Genomic DNA, 23,583 nt, shown 5'->3' on the forward strand with positions numbered 1-23,583 from the left:
ATGTGTTGTCTATTGAACCCCTAATAGTAGAATTACTCCAAGACCTTTGTTCTGTGTTATGTTTGTTCTTGGGTCACACCCAGGGCAACTCCTGGCACTGGGCTCAGGCATTCCTCCCGGTGGGGTTTGGGGCCTGTACAGGATATCAGAAATTGAATGCAGATGGGCATTGTGCAAGGCAAGCGCCGGACCCCCTGCCCAACTCCAAGGCCTCTGACAGTCCCTCAGCACTGTGTCCAGATGCGGCTCTGTTCCCCTGTTCTCTAGCCACTCAGGGCTAACGTGCCAGTGTGGATTTACGGACTCGGCCTCATCGGCCACAGAAGGTCCCATTTCTTCAGGAAAAACACCCTCTACCACTGGTATTCATTACTGCCCTCAGGACCCCGCTAAGGTGGGAATCAGCCTGGGTGTCCAACGGCAGATGAGTGGATGGTGAAGATGGGGCATATCAACACAGTGCAGCTGCCAGGAAAGATGAAACCATGCAGTTCACTACAATGTGGCTGGAAGTGGAAGATGCCCGGTTGAGCAAAGCCAACCAAGAAGAAGAAAGACAAGCCCAGGATGGTCCCTCGTATCTGTGGAATACTGCCGAGTGGACGAGGAAATGGAGCAAAACAGGGATGCCTAGGTCTCCCCTGATCCCAGCGGTTAACGAGGAGAAAGGGAAGGAAAGAAGTCAAGGGGGGAGAAGATATGGGACGTGATGGTGAACAGGCCTCCTGGCGTCAGCTATCCGGAGACAGGAGTGGCAGAGCCGGAGACCCAGAGCAGATGCGACAACACGGAAAACAGGAGATGTAAGCTGCAGCCCCTGGGACTCTGACAGGTGACAGTGACAGGCAGGGGGTGGGGCGGGAAACTGGTCCAGGGAACTTGACACTTGGGACTGCTGCGGAAATATTGTTTGCCTAACACTCAACTCTCAGTACCTTTTTAAATCAGTTAAAACGTAAAAAAGAAACCCTCTACCCCATCCTTACTCCAGTAATAGCAAAGGGAAAGTCACCCACATTGCACCCCCTGGCCGCCCAGCCCAGCCTCCGAGAGTGCACTGGCCGCCCCGTCTGGGTCGCGGGGCAGGACCGTGGGCACTGTAGGGACGGCTCAACACAGGACTTCATTTGCAACTGAGCACAAAATCAAAGACTTGCCATGGGAGGGGCCGCGGGAGAAGCGCCCGCCTGCCCGCCTGCCTGCCGCAGAAGCCCAGGCCGCTGAGTTTCCGAGAAAGTAATTAAGGAGGCCCCTCAGCCCAGACGCAGCGCGGGACGCCAGGCTCTGGAATCTGATGCTTGCGGGGGATCCGGTGTCTCTAGCCGTAGCCAGCGCCAGAACGAGGCATCGGTCGGGGCAGAGATGGGCCCACGCGGTGCCCCCTGCTTCCCCGCAGACGCCCCTCGGGCACCCTGCTCGTGTTGTCTTGTCGAAGGCACGGTGGGCAGTAAATGAGAGGCCAGGGGGGTGAGATTAATAGCCCCACCGACAGGCCGCGCTGGTGCCCGGCGAGCGCCAATTAATATTTATCAAGTCCCCCGTCTCGCCGGTTCCAAGAGTCCCCATGCACAGCCTTTGGTCGCAGGAAGCCCGTGCAGAGCTGGCAGCTCCACAGGGCACTGCAGGCAGCGCGGTTCAGACTAAAAGCCAGCGGCCTCCTTACTGGGGTCCAGCCCCCACTCTCGGCTGGGGTGGCCATTCTCAGCCCTGGGAGCAGGTCCGTGCCCTCCGTCTGGGCCCTCACATCTGCTCGAGGCCTCGCTCACGTCTGTGCTAGATACTTCCAGGCAGGGGCTGTGGGCTGCGCTGTCCCCCTGCCCCCCGGATTCATACCCAGTGGGTGCCCATCACTGGAGTCCGACAGGAAAAGGGGGGCCACCCCTCCGGCAGCTGGACTTGGCTACAGGGTTTGCTGACAGCCCCTCTCTGCCGTCTCCACAGGCACTGCGCTATTCACTCCTCTCCCAGGCAGGTTTGAAAGGCGAAAAGTCTGGAACACACGCACACATGCACACACGCACACACGCACACACACACACACACTCACACACACACTCGCCCCTGCTGTCCACTTGGCCTGCGGCGCCCAGGGGGGAGGCTTGGGGACCGGGGCCGCCCGGCCGTCTCACCTGGCCCCACAGTACACCGCCTCCAATTAAATCAAAATGGGTTGTTTTTAATGGTCTTTTACACTGACAAGTGGGCGATCATTCTGGGCCCACGAGCTGTCAGAGAACCAAGGCAAATCCTCCGCTGATAATGCCCAATGCTTCCAATTAGGCGCCGGGCGCTCCTGGAGCGCTAACGATTCCCCAGCCGGCCCCCCGGCCCCTCCGGCACGGGCTGTTTCTTCCCGCCTGCTCCACCGCAAATTACAGACACAAAACGGAGCGGCCCCGCACCGCCTCCGCCACGCCAGGCCCAGGCCCGGCTGGGTTTAATGAGTCGATGGAAGTTCCGGGGTTCCGGCGCTAAATTCTTTTCTTGTTTGACAGCTGCTCGGCTCAGGCGAGTGTTGACCTTATAAAAGATTTAGTGTTTCTCATTATTTTCTGTCAGGCTTCACAGGTGATGGGTCTGCGGTTATCATTTGCATCCCGGGGTGCGTGCGTGCGTGTGTGCTCGCGTGCGTGTGTGGGCGTGTGTGGCGGGCCGGAGGTGGAGTGAGGACAGGGCTGGGGCCTTTGTGCCCCCACGTTGCATGGGCTCCTGCACACACACATGCCTGGCCCAGGGACAGCTTGCTGGGCAGGCCCCGCATTTCAGAGAAGTCAGTCCATGCTGGTCAGCTCTTGGAAGAAGGTTCTGTAACACCCGGATCACCCGGTGGAGCTTTGGTGGGTGAACAGGGAAGCAAGCAAGGACAGACGGCCTGAGCCAGAATCGAAACTGCATTCAGGGGGCCAGAGAGATTGCCCAGTGGGTAGCGCTCCTGCCTTGCATGCAGCTGACCCAGGTTTGGTCCTGAGAGCCCCATAGGGGCCCCCTGGCTGCCACCGCCCACCACACCACCCAGAATGATCCCTGAGTGCAAAGTCCGGAGCACTGCCGAGTGTGACCCCAAAAACAAACAAGTGAAGAAAAAATGATACTTTTTTTTTTTATTTGGATGATCCGAGGAGACATTTATAGAAACGGGAATGAAACAGAACCCCCGGAAGGAACAGTGGACAAGGCAGGCCTCGTCAGAATGAGAATCTCAGCTGCTTCCAGTGATAGTCAAGAGAGCGAAGACAAGAACGACGGTGGGGATGGGGGAGGCGGCAATCCTGGAGAATCACATCGAGGGGGGTCGAGGATGGGCCACTGACTCCACGGGCGGGAAAGCTGATGAGCCCGTTTTTGAGCGGGAAAGACCGAGGAGTAAATGCCCCTTCAGAGGAGGAGTACAGACGGCCACCCGCACGGGGAGTGTCCACTCGCACGCCTTGCCGGGGGGACAGAGACACACAGCCCCCCAGGCTGATCCCGACTGCCCGAAGGCCGGGACTGGCCACCCAGGTCAGGTTCCACAGCACCCTGGAGCGCATTCACTGTGTCTGTGCCACAGAAGCCTCTGGAACTCACTGGGGGGAGCAGCCGGCAGGAGCCCTGGGTGTGACTGTGCTTTGTGTGGCCGGGAGGGGCTCGGGGTGGGTGGGAAACGCTGCTGCAGACACTCCAACACAGGCCCTGAAACCCCTGCCTAAAGGAAGCGTTGGTCGGACGGACTCGCCTCTGTCACGCTGGGTTGTGTGTTTATGATTGGGGGCAGCCGTGCTCGGGGCTAACTCCTGACTGCACTCAGGGGTCACTCCTGGAGGGGCGTGGGGCACCCTCCAGGCTGCTGGGATGGAACCCGAGGCGGGCATGTGCCCGCAGCCTGCCCTCTGCCAGCTGCTTTAGGAAGATCAGCCCGTCTGGAGGACGCGGAAAGGCACGCGGTGACCCGGGTTCCATCCCCGGCTCCCCGGACAGTCCCAGCCCGGCCTCTGCTCAAAGTGGACTCAGCTTCCGCTGACCACCCTGGGATCATCCGGGATAACCATCGAGGCATAGTGATGCGGCTGCTAGAAAAGGTGGCCATGGTCACTAACCAGCCCACTGGCCACTGTCACCAACTGGCTCACTGGTCGTGGTCACTGACCGGTTCACTGGCCACTGTCACCAACTGGCTCACTGGTCGCGGTCACTGACCAACTCACTGGCTACAGTTACTGACCGGCTCACTGGCCACTGTCACTAACCAGCTTACTGGCCGCTGTCACTGACCGGCTCACTGGTTGTGGTCACTGACCAGCTCACTGGCCACTGTCACCAACTGGCTTACTGGCCACGGTCACTAACCGCACTGGCTACAGTTACTGACCGGCTCACTGGCCGCTGTCACTGACCGGCTCACTGGTTGTGGTCACTGACCAGCTCACTGGCCACTGTCACCAACTGGCTTACTGGCCACGGTCACTAACCGCACTGGCTACAGTTACTGACCGGCTCACTGGCCACTGTCACTGACCGGCTCACTGACCAGTCCCTCTGGCTCAGACACACACACCAACCCCCGTCGCTCTCTGGGTGGACACATGCTCTCCCGCCTGTGCCGGCCCCCGCATGCCAAGCCCCTGCCCTTGGGGACTGTGTGGCGAGCACACGGCTAGGTGTCCTCCGGGATGGGGCTTGTGGGGCCTGGGGGGGTCACAGCATCCTTGCTCCGCTGGCTCTGGGCGCAGAGATTAGGCAAGGGTGGAATAACGAGTCGGGCCGTGTCCCGGAGGAACGGCGACCCCGTAATGGCTTAAGCCGCTGGGCCCCGCCCGCTGCGCGGGCATCTGCACCAGCGTTCGCCTGTCCCCGGGGCCCCTGACCTGCAGCGGCCGCCCGGCAGGAATCACTGACCTGAGACCACGCGGGCCCCTCATTAGCCGAGACAGCCCCTCAATCTCAGAGGCACCGTCTCCCCAGTCACCTGAGCCCTTGTCACTTGAAAAAAAACTAAACTAAAATCTCTATAGCTGTCACTTTTTTTAGCTTTCTGCCAGATTTAGTCCTTTTTTTTTTTTTCAAGCCTGACTGTTTTTTTTCAATTCTGCCTTTTGACTTTCCGGGCCCCAGTCTCAGCTCTGGAAGGCTCAGGGCCAGTTGGGGGGATCAGAGGGCTGGGGGGGGGCTTCTTGCTGCCCCTTTGGGGAGCCTTAGGGGACCTGCTGGCTTTGGAGCTGGTGATGAGGGGGCTGCTTCCGCCTGACATCTAGCCCCAGAGCCAGGGTTCAACAAACAGTGGAAGCCCAGCGTTCCCCACCCCCCGCCCCGCGCTTAGCTGACCCCCAGTGACTCCCTCCCACCCCGAGGCTGAGGTCTCAGGAAAGAGAAGAGACGCGCTGGACGGCAGTGCCCTGCCTCTGGGAAGCCAGCAGCACTTCCTCAGGTCCTGAGAAGCAGTGGAGGGTCAGCAGGAGGATGGTCCCTCGGGGAGGACACAGGCCCCGTGGTCACGCTGCTGGTGGCAACGAAAGTCAACACACGGTCGCCGACTCAGCAGCGAGCCGGGCGGCGTCCTGGTGAGGGTGTTTGCACGCTCCGACCCGGGTTCCCCCCAACACCAGCAGCCCCCTGAGCTCGGGCTGGGCCAGTGCGGCCCCGAACACATAGGAGAGAACAGAGGCCCCGGAGGGGAGGGGAGTGCAGAAGGGCCCCTTCCCGCCCACTCAAGTAACTTCCCCCCTGCACCTGACCCCTTGTGAGGTTTTTCCTCCTGAGAAGAGAAAACGGGCCCAGGGCCCAGGGGCAAGTGGCTCACCCTGAGCTGGAACCCCCGCGGCCCAGCCTGAGAGCCTCACGCCACGCGGGACTCCCCAGCACGCCCCAGGCCTGCCTGAGCACCACGCAAAGAGGCGCGGCCCGAGGGACTGGGAGCAGTTGTGGCGCCACCAGCCCAGAGCTGCCACCAGGGACGGGAAAGGGTGGGCAGCAGGAAACAGGAAAGGGGACGAGGCAGGTGGGAATTACACATAAAACCAACGGCAGTAGAGGGCTGTGGCACTTGCTCTGCTTGTGACTGAACAGGCTCAGTCCCTGGCACCCCACCCGCGGGCTCCCCTGAGCCCCGCCAGGAGTGAGCCCTGAGCACAGAGCCAGGAGTCAGCCCTGAGCACAGAGCCAGGAGTCTGCCCTGAGTAACTCCAGGTGTGGCCCCCAAACCCAAACCAACAAACTGGCTGTAAAGCAAACGACTTCCCCCTCTCTGGGCTCCGCGTCCCAAGGCGGCGACACCGGGCTGACTTGAGGCCAGTCTGCCCCCACGTCTGCTGTGTGCGGCCGTCAGCACGACCCACCCAGTGTCGGGAAGACCCGGGGGTGCCTGCTGAGTCTGGGGGGGCTCCAGAGGCTGTCCCCGCGGCTCTGTGCTGGGAGCTGGGGCCGTGCTGCCACTGAGGGGTCCTCACATCTACCCTGTCCACCCAACACCGGGCACTGGGGACGGAGACAGAGCCCAAAGGATAAGACGGTGTCCGGCGTGTGGCTGCAGGCCGAGAGCCCAACCCTGATCCCTGCTGCACGCATGTTCCCCGAAGCACCTCTGGGGATGGCCCACACCAAAGCACTGGCCAGGGTGTGGTCGGGGCGGCCAAGGCCACTGCACTATTCTGCTCTGCTCGGTGACTCGGATTTCCAGTAGGCATGCCCAGCTCACGGCTCCGCCCTGGGGTGGGGACAGCACCCTTGGAAGACCCCTGAACCCAGACAGAGCTGCCCGGGATGACGGACCTGAGGCCTGTCCCTGTCCCCACTGCCAGAGTGCAGCCGTGGCTTGGCGCTCACACACCCCAGTGCTCCCAACTCCTGCCCTACTTCCGGGGACGCCCTGAGCTGGACACGGGCCCAGGCCCTCTCAGGGTGCTTCTGCCGTGGACAGCCTCACTCGGAAGGCGGCACAGCCCCGGGTCAGGCCATGAGCTCGGCCTCTTCCCTCATTAAAGGCCTTGCCCCGAGCACTGGAGCGGGAGCAGCTCCAGCTGGGCTGGTGGGCTTGTATGCTCCCTGAGTGGAGCCTGCACCGCTGCCCGCCCTCTGCCCCCCTGCTCAGGTGCTGCTTCCCAGGGCTGGCTGGAAGTCGGGTCTGCAGGGTCAGCCCTAGGGAGGATAGTCGGGCAGCTGTAGTTGCCCAGACCCGCAGTTTTCAAACTGCTGCATCTGGCCGGCCCAGCTATATTCACTGAGTCAGAGCCGGGCTGAGGGCTGCCTCTCGGCCCCGTCACGGGGCACCCAGGGGAAGTCTCTGCCAACCCAGAGATTCTGTTGGAACTAGAGGACACTTTTCAGGCACAAAGAGCAAAAAGGGGGAGTGGCAAGACCGCATAGGGGTAAGGCACTCTGGCACAAATCTCTGGCCCTGCACATGGTCCTCTGCATGCTACCAAGAGTGATCTCTGAGCACAGAGCCAGGAGTGAGCCCTGAGCACTGCCAGGAGTGATCCCTGAGCACAGAGCCAGGAGTCAGCCATGAGCACGGAGCCAGGAGTGAGCCCTGAGCACGGAGTCAAGAGTGACCCTGAGCACAGAGCTAGGAGTGAGCCCTGAGCACAGAGCCAAGAGTGACCCTGAGCACAGAGCCAGGAGTGAGCCCCGAGCATAGAGCCAGGAGTCAGCCCTGAGCACAGAGCCAGGAGTCAGCCCTGAGCACTATCAGGACTGATCTCCGAGTACTGCTAAGAGTGTCCCGAACACTCTCTCCCACCCATAAAAGGAAAAAGGGCCCGATTCGTGCACATTACTTTGATATCAAGATATTAAATTAGAAATAGTTTTAAACATAACTAACAAGATTACTTGGACATGTGTTATTATTATTGTTGTTAGTATTATTAGTTTTGGGGCCATGCCCGGAGGTTCTTAGGACTTACTCCTGGCTCCGTGCTCCGGAATCACTTCTGGCTCCGGAGTCCGTATGTGGAGTGGGGCGGGGGCCAGGCTGGCCTGCAGGCGGGTGCCCATCCCACTGTCCGCCCGTTCCAGCCCCTACCAGAGTCAGGGTCAGGGGTTGGGGAGGTGACGCCAAGTTTTGCATGTGGGAGCCCTGGATGCAATCCCGCCACCTCAGCGGGAGTGACCCCTGGCTCCAGAGCTGGGAGTGACCCCTGAGTCCCACTGGGTATGGCCCAGCACTGGGAGCGAACAGAAAGTTAAGGAGCAAAGAAACTCAAACTTGTTCTCCTGCTTGGCTTCTCTCGAAAGACCCCCCAAGCCCACCCACCTGGCCCCCATCCCGTCTCTTCATACAGAATGTGGTCGGACCCATGTCTTACGGGGGGCCGCTGTGTGTTCACTGGGGTCCTCAGCCTGTGACCTGGGGCCATGGGGTCATTATTTTGGGCGATGCTTTGCTGCAGACCCCCCTTCCACCAGGTCCTGTGTCCTCACAGCCTGACAGAGCCGCCAGCACTCCCCGCCCAGCCCGGGGGCCTCAGAGGGCGCCCCACCCCGGCTGTTCCCCCGGCCCCGGGGCCTCACAGCAGAGCTGTCTCCTGCCAACGGCCGCCTGCCCGGTTTCCTAGCTCCAGACAGGTGGCCTGCCATCCACAGCTTAACTTAGCGGCATCTCTGGTGGATTTCATCACAGGCAGCCGGAAGCTGGCTCGTCTGACAGTGCTCTGCTCAGACTGTGAGGCCTGGGGCAGGCGGAGCTGCAGGCGGAGGTGGGAGAGCGTGTAAGGCCCCGGCCATCGCTGGGCCATCCACCCCGGGCCCCTTTGCACACCGGCCTCAGCTCGGGGCTCCATCCCCCAACGTCTAGCTGGGCGGGGCAGAGGCTGCACAGCAGCCAGACCTGGCCCACAGCCTCCAGGATGGGGGTTGCCCTGCGGGGCTCACGGCTCTGCCTGGGGCTGTGGTCTAGCCAGCCCTGACGCCCATGTCCCCCGGGGCCGAGATGCTGCCTGAATCTGTCCCCAAGTGGCTCCTGGACTCTGGTCACCCCCCACCTGCCTCCCCAACCTGGTCCTGCCGGGCCAGCCAAGCCACGTGTGGTCAGGCAAGTTCTGCCCACTTCATTCATTCACGCACTCACTTCTTCAGCTTTGCTGCAGGTCTGGGGTTTCCAGGCAGATGGGCACCCTCGGGGCCAGACCCCCCAGGGCTCAGGGGTGACATCTGTGCCCGGAAACTCCCTGTGGGTCTGTGACACGGGCTGGGGATGAATGGCGCCCAGGGATGCCAGCGTAGCCCTCCCCCCCCACGCCCACAGTCCCGGCTGCAGTGTCGCCTCCCGTGGGTGACCTCACCTGGCGCTTAGGCTTGGCCGTGTCTGCTGGAGCTTCTACACGCCCAGGGCGTCTGGGGGCGTCACTCTGCCGACAGCAGGCCCCCTGCCGGGAACAGGCTCTCACCACCAGGACCCCCAGGGGAAATGCGAGGACCCCAATCCTGGGGCTGTCTTCAGCAGGGACCCTCCAGGCGCAACCTGGCAGCACAGCAGGCACACTGGTGCACAGCAGGCTGGGGCCCGGAGGGAGGCCAGGGCCGCTCTGCTGTGGGGTCCCCCCTCCTGCCCAGCCCGAGTGAATAGACTGTTCACCCCCAGTTTCCTCATCACACAACCAAGTTCCAGAGCCCCTGCCTCCCGCCTCCACGCAGGGCGTGCCCTGTTGTGGCAGAACATCCTGGAAAGAATCCAGAGCTGGGGCCAGAGGGATATGACAGCAGGTAGGGTGTTTGCCTTGTATGTGACCGACCTGGGTTCGATCCCCGACATCCCATATGGTCCCCCGAGCACTGCCACTCAGGAGTGATTCCTGAGTGCAGAACCAGGAGTGACCCCTGAACATGGTGGGGTGTGACCCTCCCCCCAAAAACGAATCCAGAGCTTAAGGCCCGCGAAAGGCCACAGTAGTTTCCTGGCTCTGAGAGCTCCCTGGGTGCGAAACCCGGGGCCAAGTCCCGCCCGCGGTCACGCACTGGAGACGCGGGTGCGCCTGGCAGATCGCTCCCGCTGCAGCAGAGACCCGGGGCTCCCAGGGCAGCAGGAGGAAGGGTGGGTGACCCGGAGAGGGCAGCAGGGCCTACGGGGGACCTCAGGGAGCCGGGAGCCCCTCTGCCTGCTGACCGGCGCCCTCTCCCGCAGGTGGGCACCCAGCTGGACACCTTCCCCACCGAGGCCGACCGCCAGCGCGCCCTGAAGGCGCATGCGCAGGAGCGCTCAGTGCGCCAGGGGCCCCTGCATCTGGGCAACTACACGCACCCCTGACCCGCCTCGCGGGGCCCCCACCCCGCCAGGCTAGCTCTGCTGCAGCCTGGGGAAACCCCTAGACTAGCCGGCACGCCCCTTCCGGCGGGCACCGCATGTCACCAGGCGGCGATTCTGCCAGGGTCCCTGGCACCGTGACTCCCTGGAGTCCAGGGGCTCAGGAGAGCCCGGGCTGCACCATCCCCCCATGTGGGGTCCCATCCATCAGGCAGGTGCTCCCCGGGAAGCCCCTTCTGGGTCAGCGGGTGCCCCCCCCCATGCTTTTCAGCCTTCCCCACCCATGACACCCAGAGCTATTTTAAATAAATCAGCATGTTGTTCTCCCTGGCGTCTTTATTGGAGAACCATTAAGCCGGGATGGGGGGTGGGGGTGGGGCGTGGGGGGGGGACAGTCAGGCTTCTCAGATGCTGCTCACGTGGAGCTTATCAAGAATCTTCTCCAAGGCAGGTCCCACCCCTTTTCCAACCCAGGGAGAGCCCCAGGGCTGGACCACCAGCCAACCTCACCATGTGAAACCTGAGTGACTTTGAGCTAGTGTCCCAACCTCTCTGTGCCAGGGCTGCAAGACCCCACCCCACGTAGCACTGCACTTTTATCAAGCTGGATTGGACCATGATCAAAGAACATGCGCCACGTGGCTTCCACCCCTCTGGGACCACTATTAGGTGAATAGCACTGTAGCACTGTCCTGTTCTTCATCATCCATTTGCTCGAGCGGGCGCCAGTAACGTCTCCATTGTGAGACTTCTTGTTACCATATCGAATACGCCACGGGGAGCTTGCCAGGCTCTGCTGTGCAGGCGGGATACTCTCGGTAGCTTGTCGGGCTCTCCAAGAGGGGTGGAGGAATCGAACCCAGGTTGGCCTCGTGCAAGGCAAATGCCCCACCCCCTGTGCTATCGCTCCAGTCCCTTAGGTGAATATGAACATGATTTCCCTCTTATAATGAAATTCAGCTGAGAGGGACAAGAAGAACCCCTGGAGGGACCAAGACCTCCAGGTCCAGAGGCATCAAGAAGGGAACCCCCCACCGCCCACGCCCACCGCACAGCAGGGAGGCGCTCAGCCAGCCCAGGGTCTCTCCGGGCCCCTTAAGCCCTGCCAGGAGCAATCCCTGAGTGCAGGTAAGACCTAAGCACCGCCTGCTGTGGCCCAAAGTTCCAAAGTAAAACAAAAACTGGGGAAGACTAAGCACTAAGTTCTCTGCCCCTTTTTTGGCTTGAAAGCCCCTCTGGGAAGTGCATCCAGGGGCAGAATTCCCTAAGGAACCAGAGAAGGGCCACAGAAGTGCGCACCGTGCAGGCAGCGGGGAGCACTCCGTCGGGAGTCACGAGAGAGGCTCTGTGCGGCCCGGGAGCACTCTCTCGGGAGCAGCGCGCACTGCGCGGGCGCCAGGGGCACCTCGGTCAGCCCCGCCCACGGGGAGGAGAGCCCGGCTCGAGCGGGCGCCGACGGGAGCCGCAGCGGCCGGTCGCGCTCCTTGTCCTGCAGCGCCACCCAGCGGCCGCTGGCGCCAGGCGCGGCCTCGGACGAACGCGGCGCTGCCTCTTCGGTCCCGGCCGGAGCCTGCCCGCGCCCACGGGGCCGCCAACCCTCCCGCACACGGCGTCGCGCGGGGGAGCTGCAGCCGGGCCGCTTTCCCGGAACCGGGGCGGGCAGTGGGGGCCCACCCGGGGACGGCACTATGGGGGTCTGGGGTAAGGGGATTCCTGGGAGCCCGCAGGGGCTACAGAGGACACACAGGCATGCACACACACATGCACACACACGCACATACATGCACACACGCACACACATACACACACACGCATACGCACGCACATGCACAGACACACGCACACACATACACACACACGCATACGCACGCACATGCACACACGCAGATGCACAAACATGCACACGCACAGGTGCACACATGCAGGCACACGCATGCACACACAGGTGCACACACACGCACACACACATCACATGACACACATGCACACACAAACGCACATGCTCACACACGCTCACACGCACACACACACTCACACGCACACATGCTCACACACCCAAACACACACTCAAACTCACATTCCCACACTCACACACTCAAACATATACCATATGCTTCCACACATACACACACATGCACTTACACATTCACATACATACATACACAATCACAATATTCCCCTCTACTCACATTCACTCACACACACACACACAACACACACACACACACAGCTCTGCCAGTGAGGGCAACACCAAGAGGTGCAGAGGCGAGCCCAGGGTGCCGATGTGACTGTTGACTTGTTTGTTCCGTGAGTTCAGTCCCGCTCTGTGCTCTGGGGGCTCTGGGGGCGCTCCTGGGCCTGCTGGGGGAGGGGCTGTGTGCCCGGAGAGCGGAGAGCGAGCTCCGGCTTAAATAGTCTCTCCCCTCCTCTCCCTCCCCTCCTCTCCTCTTCCCTCCCGCCTCTCCTCTCTTCTTCCCTTCCCTGCCCTCCCTTCCCCTCTCCGCTCCTCTTCCGTTCTCTCGTTCCCTCCTTTTCCTCCCCTTCTCTCCACTGCCTCCCCTCTCTCCCTCCCGTTCCCTCCTCTCCTCCCCTCTCCTCTCCCCTCTCAGTTTTCTCCTTTCCCTCCCTCTCCTCTCCTCCCCTCTCCTCTCCCCTCTCAGTTTTCTCCTTTCCCTCCCTCTCCTCTCCTCCCCCTTCCCCCCTCCTCTATCCAAAGATGAAACATTTTCTTGGCCAGAAGTCGGAAGGTTCTGGAGCCGGTGCTCTGCGGGGTCTGCTGGGGACAACAGCAGAGAAGCAGCTCCAGGGCCGGGGGCGGAAAGCGGGTCTCAGCCGCCTACGTAGACACCCACTTCACCGCCCCACCCCCTGGGATCCCAGGTCCAGAGCCCCTCCTCCCCTCCCCTCTGGGGCTCCCACGCCAGGGGGCCTTGGGGCAGCCCCGGTCTGGGAGCCAGCAGTGGAGGGACGGCCGGCGAACGACAGAGGCGTGTTCCCAGCCCCTAGAGCGCTGCCGCCGAACATCCCAGCATCTCGAAGGCTGTCCCGGGAAGGAGCAAGGTGTGGGCACAGGAGGGAGCGGAGCCTCCCCGCCCAGGGCTCGGCGGGGCTCGGCGCTAAATAACACAACACGGCCGGGAACAGCACGACCTTGAAGACCACAAACTGCCCAAACCCGGGCCCAGCCCATCTGTTCACCCAGACCCAGCCAGAATCTCGCAGGCTGCAAACTCCGGGCTTGGGGGGTGGGGGCGGGGGGGCTCAGGCCAAGGGGACGGGCTTGGAGCTGAGGCTGGGGGGGGGACTGGACCCCAGGGGACAGTTTCTCACTCGCAGCAGCAGTGCTCTTGTGAGGAACTAAGTCCTGTCCCCGAGGACCTCCGGGACTGTGAGATGTTTTTAGCTCCATCTCGAGCTGGAAACGAGCTTTGCGGCAGGAGCCCTGGGTTCAGTCCCAGGCACCACGCTGTCCCCTGAGCACCCCTGGCTGTGACAGACCTGAAAGATTTTTTTTTAAGAAGTAGATAGAACAGCAGGTAGGGCACTTGCTTCATGTACAGCCAACCCAGGTTCAATCCCGGCATCCCACCTGGCCCCCTGGGCCCTCCAGGAGTGATTCCTGAGTGCAGAGCCAGGAGTGACCCCTGGGCAATGTTGGGCGTGAACCCCCTCCACACACACACTCCCCAAATAAAGAAGCAGCAGTCTCCACTTAGAAGCTGAAAATACCGTCACTCTCAATTGTTTTTTCGTTTTGCTCTTGGGGTCCCACGGAGACACCTGCTGGCCCCAGCGGGCAAGGCTGGGAGGCACATGCGGGCCTTGGCCAAGGGTAAACTCCACAGGGATCCCAGGGAATACAGAGAACGTCAGAAAATGTGCTGGGCAACATCTTTAAAATTAAAATAACAAAAACAAAAAACCTACTAATCTCAGACGGACAGAGCTGGAGAGGGCAACTGGACTCCAGGCCTGGACAGGACAGTAGGGAAAGACCTGACTTGCCCAGGGCCGCTGGGTTCCAGGCATCCCATAAGGTGCCCGTGCCGGAGTCAGCCCTGAGCACCCCCAGATGTGGCCCCCAAACCCAGGCTGTGCGCTGGAGTGTCCTGCGCCTGCCCTGGCCATCCTGGCCAGCTGCTCTGACCCTCTAGGTGAGGGAAGTGGTGACCAGCGAAACCGCATGATCCAGGCACCGCCACAGGCAAGATGTAGGCGCCACCTGCTGAACTAAGGGGCCCGAAGGCCAAAGAACCAGGCCCTCCTCCTGGGCCGAGTATGGCCAGAGTATGGCCAGTGCTGACCAGCTAGCCTCTGGCTACTCACTGGCCACCCTGACCGGCCAGGGCGGGGCACCCCTCAAGCAGGTAGCAAACACACTCTCTGTTCTGCTCGCTCTGTACCCAAGGAAGGAGCCGCCGGAGCTGTGCGAGCTGTGCGGGCCGGGCTGGAGCCGGGAGCCAGAGGGGACTCAGCTTTGGGCCCCCCTAAAGCTCCAGGTGCCAAGAGAGGAAAATCTCCCCCCATCCCACCTGGGTGGAGGGGGCAGGGGTTTGAGGTTAGAGGCTCAGAGGCCCTGGGGGTGGGGCTTGAACCCTCCCAAGCAGGGGCCTGGGCTACTGCCTGCCCACACTTCTGCGTTCAAATCAAGGGGTCACATTCCTTCTGAGGAGGGGGAGGGAGGTCAAGAGCTCAGGAGGGTGGACAAAGCTCCACCTCAACCAAGCCCCAGAGGTCACGCTCTGCAGCTCTGCAGGCTCTGCAGACCCTCCAAGCCCTCCCCTGAACCTTTGTCCAAGGGAAGGGAGCCTCCTCCCAGGAGGCTCCCGGGGCAAACGCCCCCTCCCCACCCCCACCGTGCCTTGGCAGCGAAATGCCAGTTCCGGCTCCTTCCCTGCCGTCCCAGAGCCCAGGGAACCACCCTGTCAGCCCGCAGCGCCTGAGCTGCAGAGAAACCCCCAGGATGGAGAAAGGGGGGCCCAGAGGCTGGAAACCACAGGAACGTCGGGGGAACTAAGAGGACTGCGTCCTTGGGCACCGCATGGGGTGGAGCACAGGGCCGCTGCCGTCAATCCTTCTGTCCCTACGGACCAACAACTGTTAAAGAAACACACCCGGGCCCCAGGAGGGGAGAAACGAGGGGCTGGGCCTCCGCGGTCCTGCAGCGCACAGGAAGGGTTTGTGCCTGGCACAACCCCCGCCCCACACCCCCAACCCCCCCCCCCCCCCGCACAGTGCCCAGCTGGCACCCGGAGACTTCCTTTCGTTTTGTTTCGTTGGGTCCGGGATGCAGACCCCGGTGTCCCCGCTCGCTGGCCGAGTCCCAGGGGGTTGGGGCATGAGAGCTGGGATCCGCCCGCCCGCGGGCAGCGCTCCACAGGCCCCCGCCAGAGGCTGGCCCTGGGGCCCTGTGGCCTCCTGCTGCCTCGGGAAGGGGCATCTCGTTGACCAGCGGGAACGGGGGTGGTGTCAGGGGTGACAAGGAGCAAGGAGAGGAGGAGCGGGGGTCTCCGCGGGACCGGGGGCAAGAGTGGGGTTGGATGGGCAGGTGATTTATTCCCCTCCCCGCCCCCCCCAAGGAAAATGAGCTCCACGCCCGCTCGGCCACGGCAGGAGATGCCTGCTGCAGCGGCCGCTGAGCCGGGGAGGGAGCCTGTCCACGGCCCTCGGCACCCGCCCTCCCGCCTTTGCCGACAGCTTGTACCCGAGTCGGGCCCTCGGTCCCCGGGGAGCCGCCCAGCCTCGCCCCAGCCTGGCCGGCAGCGCCGCTTCCAATCTGCCGGCGGCCGCAGGGGGAGAGCGCCGGGCCGCGGGCGAGAGCATCACCGACCTCGCCCGAGGGGAGGAAAGTTTCGGCTTTCCCTGCACACGTTTCCAGGGGCCCAAGTCGGTTTAGGGGTGGGGAGCCTCCTGCTTCCCTGGCTGGCCTGAGGCCGGGCCCCCGTGGGACCAGGGTAGCCTTCCGGGGCCGGTGGGGAAGGCACCTAAGAGGTGCGAGCAATTATCCCCTGGACGTCCTGAGCGCTGGGCGCTGCGGAGCCCCACGCCCCACCCCCGCGGACCGCACCAGGGTGGCAAGTCCTGGGCACGAAGGGAGGAGAAGGTGCGGGGACCCCCGTCTTTCAGCTCTTCCCCAGTCGCCCGTGGTCAGAGGAGGGAGCAGGACGAGGCCCCGGGCTCCACACGGAAAAACCGAGTGTCCAGGGCTCCCCGAGGAGCCTTCCGGCGTGCGGCTCCGGCTCTGTGCAGAATTCAACGCCCTTTGCAGAGGCCTCGGACTCGGGGAGCGCCGGGATGCACGCGGGTGTGTACCGCGGTCTGCCCGCACCTTTCTGGGAAGCTTTGTTCACGCCTCACAGAGGTACAAAAGCCTTAGGAGGGGCCACTGGGCAGGGACCTTCTTTGTCCGCTGAGCCGCCCCTCGGGGCCACACGCTGCTCTCGCCTTCCCCAGCCCCGACTCTCCTACCTTTGCTACTTCCCCTGGTGCGAGCCGCAGCCCGGCCCCCCTCCTTTCCGGGGCAGACACCCCCCCCCACCAACCCGGTCCAGCCCACCCCAACTCTCTGGACCCAAAGCTAGCAGGTTGTCCTACACGGGAAACCTCCAGAACCCCCACTCTGAGATGCCCAGAACCCGCGGAACATGTTGGAGCCCCGAGCTCAGAGCTGGAGCCAGGATCAGGAAGGATCACTTGTTCCGCTGTATTCGGTGAAGAAAAACGGGGAGGAAAGGGATGTAGGGCAGTAAATGGAATAATTGGGGGAAAGGGAAAACTTAAAAGAGCCCATATCCTAAACAGCGCAGCGACAGCCGGCTCCGGACCCTCCCCGCCAGCCGGGACCCCCCTCGGCTAATCACCTCTCATTAGGACCCTCATCACCGGCCTAATGAAAGCACACCGAGTGGAAATGGCCGGTAAACAGTTGGGTCTGGGCTGTAATTAATTCAGTGTCTCTTTTAATCAAACTGAAAGGGAATCGGGCAGTGGCTTGCGGAGCCGTGACATCACCCCCAAAATCGGCCGCAGCCAATCAGCGTCAACACTCCGGGGACACGTGGGCGAGGGCCCTTAAAACACACACCACACACACACACACACACACACACACACACACACACACACACAACAGGGGTGGGGGCGAGGATAGAAACAAACAACCAAAAAAAAAAAAAAACCCACCCAGCCGCAAAGTAAAAGTGACACAAGTTCATTTTTGACAGCCGGGGGCGGCGGCGCGGGCTGGACCAGGCGCCGCGATGCGCTCGGGCCGCCGCTCTCCGAGGTGCTGACGCGCCCGCGCGCGCGGCTCGTCCCGCGCTCCACCGGCTCCGCGCGCCCACGGGCGCCGGGCTCGGCCCCTCGCCGCCCTCCCGCGCCTCCGCGACACTCCCACCGCCCCCCCTCGGCTCGGCGGCGCGGGGCGAGACGCGAAGGCGCTTTCGGATCTAATGCGCAGAGGCTGGGCCCGCGCGCCCCGGCTGCCCCGAGGCTGAACTCGGTCCAAGGTGCCCGCGGGCTCCCCGCCGGCCACCCCCATGCCGGCCCGCGGCTAGGGCCCGCGCGGGCGGGGAGCGGGGAGGAAGCGTCCCGGCGCGGAGATGGAAGGCGCCAATGGCTTTGGGATCGACTCCATCCTCTCCCACCGAGCGGGCAGCCCCGCCCTTCCCAAGGGGGACCCCTTGCTGCGGGGCTGCCGCTCGCCCCTGGAGCTGAGCCCGCGCTCCGAGAGCGGCAGCACCTGCTCTTCGCGGGCCTCGCCGGGACCGGACTGCCTGGAGGCGGGGGCGCCGCGCGCCGGCGGAGCCCCGGGCCCGGCGCTGGACCCCCACCTGCAGCCCGGCCAGCTCTCGGGGACTGCCCAGTCGCGCACGGTGACCTCCTCCTTCCTGATCAGGGACATCCTCGCCGACTGCAAGCCACTGGCGGCCTGCGCCCCCTATTCCAGCAGCGGGCAGCCCGCCGCCCCCGAGCCTGGGGGCCGGCTTGTGGCCAAGGCCACAGGGGACTTCCGAGACAAGCTGGACAAAAGTGGCAGCAATGTATCGTCGGACTCTGAATACAAAGGTAAGAGACCAGGAGGGGGACACTTGGTGGGGGGGGGGGGAGCGATATTTCTAAACAAAACAAAACAAAACAAAATGGGCGTTGGAACTTGCCAGAACGCTCACTAGCACGGCTCCCCGGCCGGCTGAGAGGTGGGGCTTAGGGGACCCTTCCGGGAGGCCCTGCGGCCAGGCCCTCCAGCAACAAAGAGACCGGCAGGGAGCGTGATCGCGGGGGAGCCGGGTGCTGTGGACCCAAAATCCACGACGCAAACTTTCCCAACTTTCCCTTTTGGGGGTGCTGCGGAGGAGGGCAGGGTTCTTGGTGCGCCGGGTCTCCCGGAAAAAAATGACCTTTCAGAAGCCACGAGGGCTCCGGAGCGCTCGCTTCCCGGCCCCTGCAGGAGGGAAAGAGCAGAACATTCCCGCTCGGCGCGCTGAGGACAGTCGGGGTTTTTCACCTCGGATCTCATTTCCAGACAGAAACAAGGAACGGGGTTTGCCTGGTCCAGATCCGGCAAAGGGAAGGCTCACTGCCAAGCAGAAACAGCAGCGGGCGGCAGACGTGGGGTCGGCGCCCGCTGCCCACCCGGTGGTGGTGGTTCTCACGGAACCTGAGGGCATTGCCTGGAGCTCCCGGCTTCAGATGGGCTCCGAGACCCCTCGCTACACCCCCGCTCCCGGGAGCTGCACTATACTGGCCTTTTCCACCACCAACCCCATCTCCAACCTAGTCCCCTTTTCCCCCTCTTAACCTGAGAACTGGGTTGGGAAGGAGAAAAAGATCCTTTCTGGGGTCTCCTGCCCCCGCCCCGCGTCCCCCCAAGCCATTCCCCTCTCTGGCTGGGCTTCGGCAGAGGCGCTCCTAGCCTTGGGGCGTCCGCCAGGGAGGGGGAGAGAAAGCGGCCAGGTTCCTGTGCTCTGCCAGGCCGCTTCCTGCCGCATTCCCTCCTGGAGCCTTTCCGTGAGACAAAACTTCCCTCAAAAGGCAACTTCGTTTTCTTCTACTTTTTCCTCTTCTTCTTCTTCTTCCTTTTTTTTCTAGAAGCCCCATAGCCCCTCCTGACCACCTTGTCCATCATGAAATGCAGGCCTCTGCCCAGCACCCTAAACTCAACCCAAAACCCATTTGGGGCCTCCTCGGCTACACCTTCGTCCTGTCCCCTAGGCTCCCCCCAAGCCCCAGCCCCCTCCGGCCATGTAGGGCTCTGTTCGCAGAGAGGAGCACCCCAGAATCACACTGCCCTAGATTACACCCCCAGACCACTTGCCCTGGGAAAGGCAGGTGCGCGAGGGAAAGGAGAGCAGGTCCTGTTGATTTACAATCTCATGCTTTTATTATTTATATTCTCAGCAACAATGCCCAGGTTTGGAGGGTTGAGCTGGCTGCATTTTCAGCGCTGCCCAGGCCGGTTTGCCGTCTCTGTGGCAGGGGCGGCCAGGCCGGTTTTTGACAGGGAGGTTTCGTTTAAGATCATGGGAACATTAGTGTCCTTCTCCTGTCCCAGGTGATAACTGGCCAGGGAAGGCAGCGGCCCCTGTACTGCATCAGGGTTTGATGTGGGGGGATTGGTGCTGCCTTTCCACCTTCAAGTTCGGGTGGAAGAGGGGAACCCTGCAGAGATCTGGAAAAGAAGGAGGAGGAGGAGGAGGAAGAGGAGGAAGAGGAGGAGGAAGAGGAGGAAGGAGAGGAGGAGGAAATGAACGAAAAGGAGGAGGAGAGGAGGAGGAGGAAGAGGAAGAAAGAGGAGGAGGAAGAGAAGAGGAGGAAGAGGAGGCTCTGGAGCGTGACTTAAGAAGCAGAGATGAGCAGGTTCAAGGCCCTCTGGGATTTGGGCCCGACAGGTTCCACTCACACGCGCCTTCCCAGCTACAAGTCCGATTCTCTTAAGGTGGGCCTGGGGGAGGTCAGTGCACTCCTCGATCCAGCATTTCTAGCCTTGAGGCTCCTCGAGCACATTTTTTGGGGGGCCACACTCAGTGATGTTCAGGAGTCATTCCTGGATCAGCATTTGGGGTTCAGCCCTGTGGCATGGGGTTTGGGGACCATATTGGGTGCCGGGGATTGAACCCGGGTCGGCTGCGTGCACGGGGAGCATCGTCCCTGCTGTCTTTCGCTCAGCCCATCCCCAAATACACTTGAAGCTAAAGGGACTTTGACCTGAGGTGCTGGTGTGCAGAGAGGAAGCTTGCTACCGCATCTAGGTCGGCTCTGACCTGTCACCTCTGAACCAGCGGCTGAGCCTCTACCCCCAGCAGAGCCAAGATTGCGCCCTGCGCCCGACAGGGGTTCGAGGGAGCCGGGACCAACCTGTTCTTCATGACACCACACACCAGAGCCCAGCACTCAGACACACACACGCACGCACACACACACCTCAGCACACACCTCGGTGAGGACAGAGCACGGAACCTGGCAAGGGGGTCCCCTCACACTGCAAACCCAGAGTGAGGCCCGACTCCTGGGGTCCGTGTGCTCGTTCCAACGGCACCTGTCTGGGTCAGAAATCATCTCCAGAGCCACATCCTAAGAAGCCTGCACCCTCCTGACGGGCCATCGCCCCGGAGGCCCAGGAGAGCTGGGGTCTCCTCCGGCACGCCCCACGCCCTGCTCTGCTCCTCTGCTCGCGGGCCGCCAGGTCCCCATCCTGCCACGGTCTCCCGTTGAAGAGCCTCGTTCCCAAGTGGCTCAATTAACTGGATTATTGTTTCCTACAGAGAGAAATCAACGGGCTGGGTGAACTCTGCAAACTCTGCTTGCTAGCGAGGAGATAAAACCATAAAGGAAAAGCCGGAGGGACCACAGGGCGCAGAGGGGGGACGTGGTCTCCCAGAGGACATCACTGTGGTGGGGAGGACGGGAGGACGGGGGTCTCTGCGTTCGCTTCATCAGAGGTGTGGGTCTGGTGGTGTCTCCAGCCACTGTGGAGGAACAGAGAATGGCAGCCTGCGTCGGCTCAGCTCTGTGGGGCCTTGGTCTGGGGCTGGGAAGTAGGAGGGAGCCGGGGAGGCCCCACAGACACAGCGTCCCCGGAGCAGTTGGGCCTCAGCCGCCACCAAGGAAATGCCGGCTGCAGAGTGCCCCCGCCTGGCCCCGCTGCGGGCTTGGTGCCCCAGACCCGCCGGCCCGCGCCTGGGCTGTGTTCGGGCCGCTGGTGCCCGACTTTATTTATCAGGCCGGCCTGAGTCCTTCTCACTTGAGAACGGGGTGTGGGTGCGGGTGTGGGGCACGGGTTGACGCGTGGCTCTCCCCGCAGTGAAGGAGGAAGGGGAGATCTCCAGCTCCAGGGACAGCCCCCCGGTGCGCCTGAAGAAGCCGCGCAAGGCGCGCACAGCCTTCACCGACCACCAGCTGGCCCAGCTGGAGCGCAGCTTCGAGCGGCAGAAGTACCTGAGCGTGCAGGACCGCATGGAGCTGGCCGCCTCACTCAACCTCACCGACACGCAGGTCAAGACCTGGTACCAGAACCGCAGGTGAGGCGGGCGCGAGGCTTAGGGGAAGCCCCAGGGCGGCCCCTTTTGGGCACAGTGGGGAAACCGAGGCCTCCAAGAGTCCCCATCCTCTCGGCCCCAGGCCCACTGGCCTCTCAGACCAACCTTCCCCTGCACCCCAGCTTTGCGCGTCCCCAGGGGCGCAGGGCCCAGGTGCCAGCTGTATCTCGGGCAGGACTGGGAGGGGGTGGCCTGAGGCAGGTTCTTCTGGGCTCTGAGTCCCATCCCTAACCCCAGGAGGGAAGGACACTCCCCCACCCCCCGCCCCCAAACAGGGGACAAGGGAGTGACATTCCCGATCTCTGTCCCCAAATGCATTACCTGATGAAAACTCAGACACCTGAGCAGGCCAGTCACATGGATGGACACACTCACACACACATGTGCACACACACATGCATGCACACACGCAAAATCCATGCACATCCATGCACGCACATACGTGCACAATGCACCCACCACTCGGCGGCCAGGATGGAGTATCCCAGGCAAGCCTGGAACCGCCCATGAATAATAGATCGGACCACTGCTCAGGGCATCAATAATTAAGGGGCGGTACAGTAATTACACGATTATGGCTAAGATGAATAATTCAGGGAGGGACGGGGGTCCGTCGGCGGGACGGATGGGCCAGGTGCACCCAGGGCTCCCGGGAGCGGCTGGGGCCACAGGCCACTGGGCTCCTTGTCGGCTTCCGGAAGCAGCAGGACGGGGCCGGCGGCCCTCCCGGCCCCTCCCGCGGCAGGACGAGCCCCCCGCCCGCAGCTGATGCCAGCTGGGAGTCCCCGCAGCCCTCGAGGCCACCCGCTCCGTGCTAAGACCCCTCCCCCGAGGGTGCCCCGAAGGGCCCGTCGGGGCGCCGCCCTCCCGCCCGGCGGACCTCAGCGTTCCCCGTCCCGGGCGAGCCGCGGGAGCGCTCGGGGCCGCGTGGGGTCCGGGCGACGGCGCCCCTCGGCCGCCCCGCGGGGTCCGCGCGGGGCGTCCGGCGGCGCGGCCTGAGCTCGGTGTGTTTGGGTCCCCAGGACGAAGTGGAAGCGGCAGACGGCCGTGGGGCTGGAGCTGCTGGCCGAGGCCGGCAACTACTCGGCGCTGCAGCGGATGTTCCCGTCGCCTTACTTCTACCCGCAGGGCCTCGTCTCCAACCTGGACCCGGGCGCCGCGCTCTACCTGTACCGCGGGCCCAGCGCGCCGCCGCCCGCGCTGCAGCGGCCCCTCGTGCCGCGCCTCCTCCTGCACGGACTCCAGGGCGCGGCCGAGCCGCCGCCGCCGCTGCCCCCGCTGGCCGGCGTCCTCCCGCGCGCCGCGCAGCCCCGGTGAGGCGGCCGCGCCCGCGTCCGCGAAGTTATTTATTCGTGCCCGTGAGTCCGCGACGCCGAGGGGGGCCCGGGGCCCGCGCGGGCGCCCACCCCCGGGCGCGCTTTTCTAAGTGTCCAAATAAACTTCTTACAAACGACCCGGCGCCGTCCGCGCTCCCTCCGCCGCGGCCGCGAACCCCGGCTCCCCGCGGGGGGCGCGCCCCCTCCATCTGGCCCCGGGTCCCAGGGGCGGGCGGGGGGCGCCGGCGCGCGGGTGCGGGCGGCGCGGCGGGGCCCGGGCCGAGCCGCCTCATCTGGCCGCGGCGAGGGCGCCGGCAGCTGGTGACCGGAGCGCGGGGCGCGGGGCCGACAGATGGACCCCGAGGCCGCTGCCCCGCCCGGCCCCGCCGCCCGCACCCCGGCTGCGGACGCGCGGCGGCGGCTGGGGCCGCGCCGAAGGCGACGGGGCCGCCCGGGCCCAGCGCCGGGGGTTCCCGCCCGCGGGGGAGGGGGCGTGAGCCCGGCTCCGCGCCCG

General features: G+C 63.4%; 2 protein-coding genes across 2 annotated transcripts in view; both read left to right on the plus strand.

The window, feature by feature from the left end:
* The window catches only part of CFAP77 (cilia and flagella associated protein 77), a 76,283-nt gene extending 66,064 nt beyond the window's left edge, over window positions 1-10,219 (plus strand). Inside the window, exon 6 of the mRNA XM_056133050.1 lies at window positions 10,097-10,219. Within this exon, the coding sequence (XP_055989025.1) occupies window positions 10,097-10,219 (123 nt within the window). The remainder of the gene's footprint in view (window positions 1-10,096) is intronic.
* Window positions 10,220-17,432: 7,213 nt separating this feature from the next.
* BARHL1 (BarH like homeobox 1) lies at window positions 17,433-23,070 on the plus strand. The gene is made up of 3 exons (XM_056132744.1): window positions 17,433-18,283; window positions 21,519-21,735; window positions 22,776-23,070. Exons 1-3 carry the CDS (start codon window positions 17,818-17,820, stop codon window positions 23,068-23,070), a joined length of 978 nt encoding a protein of 325 aa, XP_055988719.1. The 5' UTR covers window positions 17,433-17,817.
* The last annotated feature ends 513 nt before the right edge of the window (window positions 23,071-23,583 follow it).

This window comes from Sorex fumeus, unplaced genomic scaffold (assembly GCF_029834395.1).
Source record: "Sorex fumeus unplaced genomic scaffold, SorFum_2.1 ptg000095l, whole genome shotgun sequence".
Classification (NCBI taxonomy): domain Eukaryota; kingdom Metazoa; phylum Chordata; class Mammalia; order Eulipotyphla; family Soricidae; genus Sorex; species Sorex fumeus.

Excerpts from the sequence above, each read along its gene's own strand:
- BARHL1 (XM_056132744.1), top strand. The coding sequence starts at position 17,818 with ATGGAAGGCGCCAATGGCTTTGGGATCGACTCCATCCTCTCCCACCGA. Across the intron at positions 18,284-21,518 it reads GTCGGACTCTGAATACAAAG|TGAAGGAGGAAGGGGAGATC; the intron begins GTAAGAGACCAG and ends CTCTCCCCGCAG. Across the intron at positions 21,736-22,775 it reads ACCTGGTACCAGAACCGCAG|GACGAAGTGGAAGCGGCAGA; the intron begins GTGAGGCGGGCG and ends TTGGGTCCCCAG.